At 41.2% G+C, this 7,765-nt stretch overlaps 1 protein-coding gene across 1 annotated transcript in view; it reads left to right on the top strand.

The window, feature by feature from the left end:
* sgms2b (sphingomyelin synthase 2b) overlaps positions 1–7,092 on the top strand; it is a 19,040-nt gene extending 11,948 nt beyond the window's left edge. The window contains exons 3-7 of the mRNA XM_075450746.1: positions 374–491; positions 623–680; positions 1,085–1,180; positions 1,589–1,755; positions 5,650–7,092. Of these exons, the coding sequence (XP_075306861.1) occupies positions 374–491; positions 623–680; positions 1,085–1,180; positions 1,589–1,755; positions 5,650–5,823 (613 nt within the window). The 3' untranslated portion in view covers positions 5,824–7,092. The remainder of the gene's footprint in view (positions 1–373; positions 492–622; positions 681–1,084; positions 1,181–1,588; positions 1,756–5,649) is intronic.
* The last annotated feature ends 673 nt before the right edge of the window (positions 7,093–7,765 follow it).

Raw genomic sequence — 7,765 nt, 5'->3', positions numbered from 1 at the left:
TATGTTTATGTTTAAATGTTTATGTAATTTTTTTTAATTTATCCAAATTTAGTATAAAATTCTAAGTGTTTTACTTTATATTCATTGCAAACTTAAAAAAAATTGTTTGAGTTTTAAAAATAAAAATTATAATAATATTTTTTATTTTAAATAAGAACATTTGATTAATTAAAAATATGTTTTAGATTTAAAATCTTTTTAATTTTAAAACTAAAATCGTGAGACTTTTTTTAAAATAATTGAACTAATAATCACCTGGAACTGGAAATATTTCCCAGTATTTGTTTAATTTTTTTCCTGTAAATGTTCTTTAAAAGGAAACTATGGTTCACTTACTTCCCACCATGTAACAGTATTAAATCTGATCCTGCAGAGCCATCGTAGCCCGGCGATGCTTCTTCCTCATCGGGACTCTCTACATGTACCGCTGCGTCACCATGTACATCACCACCCTGCCGGTGCCCGGGAAGCACATGGTCTGCGCTCCCAAGGTCGGTAACCGCCACCCGTTGCTCCACTCGTTGCTCCACCCGTTGCTCCACCCGTTGCTCCACTCGTTGCTCCACCCGTTGGACGCCTGGCAGCTGCGGTCGGTAACCGGTTTGTTTCTGCTCGTTTGCAGCTTTACAGCGACTCAACGGGGAAGATCTGGAGGATTCTGCAGCTGATCTCAGGAGGAGGTAACGACTGGTTCCTAATTCATCACCTGCTTCCTGTTTCTCCTCATCTTCATCTCACCTTTTCTTTCAGTTTCCACGTTAAAAGTCCTGCAACTTTTCCGTATTTCGTCAACTTTTAATGTGGAAAAGAAAGTTTAAAGAAAAATAAAAGGCTGCAGAATAAAAACGATCCAAGGTTTGCAAAGGGAGTAAATCTAATCACTGATGACATCACTGCTTGGTGAGGCCTCAGATTCCACCATTTTGAACACATTTCCACCTTTTTGATCCTTTCCTGAACCCGGAACTTTGCTCCTTTGTTGGGTCGCTCAGATAAAATCTGCCATCCTGGGACTTTGAGCCCGTTTTGTTCTGTGTTTAGCGGCTAATGAGAAGCTGTGGATGTTTCCGTTTGTCGTGTTCAGGTCTGTCGCTGACCGGATCTCAGCTGATGTGCGGAGACTTCCTGTACAGCGGCCACACCGTCATGCTGACGCTGTCCTACCTCTTCATCAAAGAGTGTGAGTCCACACACACATTTCACTGTTGTGGCGCCTGACGGACGAGAGTCCGATTCTGTTTGTCATCGTTTTTTTACCCGAAACAACCGAATTCGACCCGACAGAGCCGGTTTGGATCTTAGAGCACCACCATGCTGCAGGAAACTGAACTGGGCTCAATCAAACAGCTCATAATGATTGATTAACAGCTCATTCTGAGGTTCTGGTTCTGATAATGATTGATTAACAGCTCATTCGGGGGTTCTGGTTCTGATAATGATTGATTAACAGCTCATTCGGGGGTTCTGGTTCTGACGTTGTGTTTAATAACGTGTAATGAGCTCAGTTGGGTCGGTGTTGGGTCGGGTCGGCCTGTTGCTAAGCGACTGGCTCCGCCCATAATTAACTGTAACGCTGGCCTCTGTTCAGACTCTCCTCGCTGGATGTGGTGGTATCAGTGGCTCTGTTGGGTTCTCAGCGCCACCGGAGTCATCTGCATCCTCATCGGTCACGAGCACTACAGCATCGACGTGGTGATCGCGTACTTCGCCACCACCCGGGCCTTCTGGTGGTACCACACCATGGCCAACACTCACGTAAGTCATCTCACTCACACTGGGTTCGAAACCGCATACTAAATACTACATACTGCATACTACACACTGCATACTACATACTGCATACTGCATACTACACACTGCATACTGCATACTACATACTGCATACTACACACTGCATACTACATACTACATACTGCATACTACACACTGCATACTGCATACTGCATACTGCATACTACACACTACATACTGCATACTGCATACTGTATACTGCATACTACACACTGCATACTACATACTACATACTACACACTGCATACTACACACTGCATACTACATACTGCATACTACACACTGCATACTAAATACTACATACTGCATACTACATACTGCATACTACACACTGCATACTACATACTGCATACTACATACTGCATACTACACACTGCATACTACACACTGCATACTGCATACTACATACTGCATACTACACACTGCATACTGCATACTACATACTGCATACTGCATACTGTATACTGCATACTACACACTGCATACTACACACTACATACTACACACTGCATACTACACACTGCATACTACATACTGCATACTACATACTGCATACTACACACTGCATACTACACACTGCATACTACATACTGTATACTACACACTGCATACTACATACTACATACTACACACTGCATACTACACACTGCATACTACATACTGCATACTACACACTGCATACTAAATACTACATACTGCATACTACATACTGCATACTACACACTGCATACTACACACTACACACTGCATACTACACACTACACACTGCATACTACACACTGCATACTACACACTGCATACTACATACTGCACACTGCATACTACATACTGCATACTACACACTGCATACTACACACTGCATACTACATACTGTATACTACACACTGCATACTACACACTGCATACTACATACTGCATACTACACACTGCATACTACACACTGCATACTACATACTACACACTGCATACTACACACTGCATACTGCATACTACACACTGCATACTACATACTACACACTGCATACTACACACTGCATACTGCATACTACATACTGCATACTGCATACTACACACTGCATACTACATACTGCATACTGCATACTACACACTGCATACTACATACTGCATACTGCATACTACACACTGCATACTACATACTGCATACTACACACTGCATACTACACACTGCATACTACACACTGCATACTACACACTGCATACTGCATACTACACACTGCATACTACATACTACACACTGCATACTACATACTGCATACTACACACTGCATACTACACACTGCATACTACATACTGCATACTACATACTGCATACTGCATACTACATACTGCACACTGCATACTACACACTGCATACTACATACTGCATACTGCATACTACACACTGCATACTACATACTGTATACTACACACTGCATACTACATACTGCATACTACACACTGCATACTACATACTGCATACTGCATACTACACACTGCATACTACACACTGCATACTGCATACTACACACTGCATACTACACACTGCATACTACATACTACACACTGCATACTACACACTGCATACTGCATACTACACACTGCATACTACATACTGCATACTACATACTACACACTGCATACTACACACTGCATACTGCACACTACACACTGCATACTACATACTGCATACTACATACTACACACTGCATACTACACACTGCATACTACACACTACACACTGCATACTACACACTGCATACTACATACTGCATACTGCATACTACACACTGCATACTACATACTGCACACTGCAAACTACATACTGCATACTACACACTGCATACTACACACTACACACTGCATACTACATACTGCATACTACACACTGCATACTACACACTGTATACTACACACTGCATACTACACACTGCATACTACACACTGCATACTGCACACTGCATACTACACACTACATACTACACACTGCATACTACACACTGCATACTACTTACTGCACACTGCATACTACACACTGCATACTACATACTGCATACTGCATACTACATACTACACACTGCATACTACATACTGCATACTACACACTGCATACTACATACTACATACTACACACTGCATACTACACACTGCATACTACATACTACATACTGCATACTACATATTACATACTGCACACTGCAAACTATACACTGCATACTACATACTGCATACTACATAATGCATACTACATACTGCACACTACATACTGCACACTGCATACTACACACTGCACACTGCATACTACATACTGCACACTGCATACTACACACTGCATACTGCATACTACATACTGCATACTACACACTGCACACTGCATACTACACACTGCATACTACATACTACACACTGCATACTACATACTGCATACTACATACTACATTCTGCATACTACATACTGCATACTACAAACTGCATACTGCATACTACACACTGCACACTGCATACTACATACTGCACACTGCATACTACATACTACATACTACACACTGCATACTACACACTGCACACTGCATACTACATACTGCACACTGCATACTACACACTGCATACTGCATACTACATACTGCATACTACACACTGCACACTGCATACTACATACTACACACTGCATACTACATACTACATACTACACACTGCATACTACACACTGCATACTACATACTACATACTGCATACTACATATTACATACTGCACACTGCAAACTATACACTGCATACTACATACTGCATACTACATAATGCATACTACATACTGCACACTACATACTGCACACTGCATACTACACACTGCACACTGCATACTACATACTGCACACTGCATACTACACACTGCATACTGCATACTACATACTGCATACTACACACTGCACACTGCATACTACACGCTACATACTACATACTACACACTGCATACTACATACTGCATACTACATACTACATTCTGCATACTACATACTGCATACTACAAACTGCATACTGCATACTGCTACATACTGCATACTCATTGATCAGACAGTATACAGAGCGTTTACCCACAATGCATTTCGCTCCTGCCCGAGCCGCAATCAGCCGGCCTGAAGCTGATTTCGCTTAAGCTCTAAACTCTGTAAACTTTAGCAACATTTGAAACATTTTCAGGTGAGAAAGTAGTCGTTTAGATCCCCAATGTGTTGAAAACCTGACAAAATACCGGCTGTTTACCATTTTGTTCCCACGAATTCAGCGCTACTAAAGCTAGCCGCAGTGTGCAACGCACTTCCGGTTATTTTCACAAAATAAAATACCCGTTGGCTTTTATCATAGTGAAAGCCATTGCGATAAAAAGGTGCTTTTGTTTTGAAAACAGGAAGTGAACCTACCCTCGTTGTAGCTAGCTTGAAACTGCCGTTTTGACAGGAAATGACGATTGGCGACGTTACGTTGCATCTTGGGTAGTTTGAGTATGAGTAGTAACCTCATGATGCATACCCAACATTTCGGAGAATCTAGTATGCATCCGGGAACTTCACGCATACTCAAACTCGCATACTAAGTCAAAAAGTTAGTATGAGTAGTGGGAGTAGTATGCGGTTTCGAACACAGCCAGTGAAATGCTTTTGGTATAGTTTTTCCTGAGCTCGCTGACCTTGAATAAAACGTGAAGTCCATTCTTTAAAGCTCCCTCATTCGTTCACACATGTATGGAAACAAAATGGTGGCATCGTGTCATAAATTAACACATTTAAACGAGATTAAAGGTCGAATATGTTTAATCTTTTCACAGTCTGTCTGGTTCCTAACTCTGAGTTTCTCTTGGTCCAGGAGCTGCGACGGGCACCAAACAACTACCTGTCGAGGACCTGGTGGAACCCGGTCTTCAACTTCCTGGAGGGGAACGTCCAGACGACGGTTCCCATCGTGTATTTGTCGCCGCTGGCGCTCCTGTCCTCCTGCAGACAGAGTTACAGGATGGTGGAAGGCGGGAGGGACGAGTGAGGGCGGAGCTAAAGGAGGACCGTCCCCCCAGATGGACTTTAACATCGGTTTATTTATTAGAACCAGCATTTTAGCTGTCTTCTGTGTACTGAAGGAGAGGACGTACTGTTACTGCGTTTACATCGTGGCGTCAGCGGTTATTTATTTATCAGCAGAACAGCAGCGGCTGAGTTCTTCCTCCTGCCAGAAACTACAACTGCGTCTCGTTCTCTTTGTGTTTCTGAATTTAGAGAAGTTAGCAACTATAAATAAAGACTGCAGATGGACCGAGTCTCCGAAGCCAACGAGGAAGTGGCTCAAAATGCAATACCACTGACGGCCTGTAGGTGGCTCCTACCATAGATCGTGTACAGTTTGTTAGCTACATGTTAGCCGCCGCCTTCTTTTTTTTAAGAAAAACATTTGTTATAATTTGTAATGTAAGCATGAAAGATGAAACATTCCACCTCCGGACACAGAAAACTGTCCACTTTGTTCTGACTCGGATGGTTTGGATGCTAGCAGCTAGTAGCTTGGTAGCTGTGAGCTGCTAGCTAGCTGCTACAAGCTAGTGACCAAATTCTCCAGGCGTGTTCTCATCAGTTTGTTAATATCTGTTGTTGTTTGTGTCTTCAGGTACTTGATTGTTGTTGATGACGTTATATTGTTTAAGTATTGAAACACTGAAGTTGCCAAAACTCTCTGAAACTGCTGCTGAATGGAAGTCTGAAGCTCCAGAGAGACGCTCGTGTTCACGGTTCATTCTGTGGTCAAAGCCGACTTCAGCACTGCGTCACAGTCGGGTGTTTGCTTTGATAATAAAATGTTTATTTTCAGCTTTTTCAACTGATAATGATAAGCGAATTATCTTTATTTGCTCACAGCTGATATCTAACTGAAGAATGTCAGACTGGTTGAAATGTTCATGAAGCTTTTTGTTACTGTTAGCTCGTTAGCACAAGCCAGAGTGGGATCTAAACCGCAGGGTTCTTTGCACTCTTATTGTCACGTGCCTCATAATTTCTATAAGACCAAGAAAGAAACGCATGTGAGGACTGATAAACTTGAATTCTTTTGAAAACTGTTTTTGGCTAATCAGTTTTACTGTATCGGATGTATTCAAAATGTTCTAAAACAGTAGCTTCTGGTCTTTAAGTTCGAGCTGTTCTAGCTGCTCCTTTAAAAAACTTTTTGTATTAAACACATCGTGCTCATGTCAGTTTGGGTTTTTAATCTAGTTCTAGTCATGGTCTTTTAAGTGTTTGCCTGACATTTACTCTATAAACTCAGTTTTTATTTGACAAACTCAGTTTTTTTGGACTGTTTACGACTCGTTTCAGAACTGGAAAAACGTTTAAGCTTAATTAGCTTAGCTTTGTAAAAATAAATGTGCAAAAAGAGAAAGAAATGAGTCTTAACGAGGTAATTCCCTTTGAAATGTATCGAAGTTTTAGAACTTTGTGTCATAAATTCATTCTGATCATTTAAACCGATGGGAAACATGACGCTTTGCTGGAGACTGAATATAAAGAAACACAAACAGGGAAGTAACGAAGCTGCCAACCAGGCCCGGCTGGTTCCACGCCTCCCGGGATCTTTCTTTGGTTCCTGTGGTGGAAGCGCAGCTTTTATTCACTTTGTTTAATCTTTATTTATACACAGCACAGAGCATCACAGAAGGACCAGCTTCATGGTATTCTTACATTTCCACAGAACTTTAATACAAACACAGTAACAACAACATTTAACACTTTAAAGACATGAAAAACGAACAAAAATGAGACCAAGACAAGGTTTTTCACACTTTTCTGTGTTTCCCTGTAATCTCTTCTTCATTCAACTCTAAACTAAAGAGTTTAAACATTTAAATGATTTGACTTTGACTCGCCAACATTTTACTGCAGTCTGTGTATTTATCATTTCATATATGAAGTATAAATTGAATTGAACTACTTGTGGGAAA

This window comes from Odontesthes bonariensis, chromosome 19 (genome assembly GCF_027942865.1).
Source record: "Odontesthes bonariensis isolate fOdoBon6 chromosome 19, fOdoBon6.hap1, whole genome shotgun sequence".
Lineage (NCBI taxonomy): Eukaryota > Metazoa > Chordata > Actinopteri > Atheriniformes > Atherinopsidae > Odontesthes > Odontesthes bonariensis.
The sequence above is the reverse complement of the archived record's forward strand: the minus strand, read 5'-3'. Positions and strand labels throughout refer to the sequence as shown.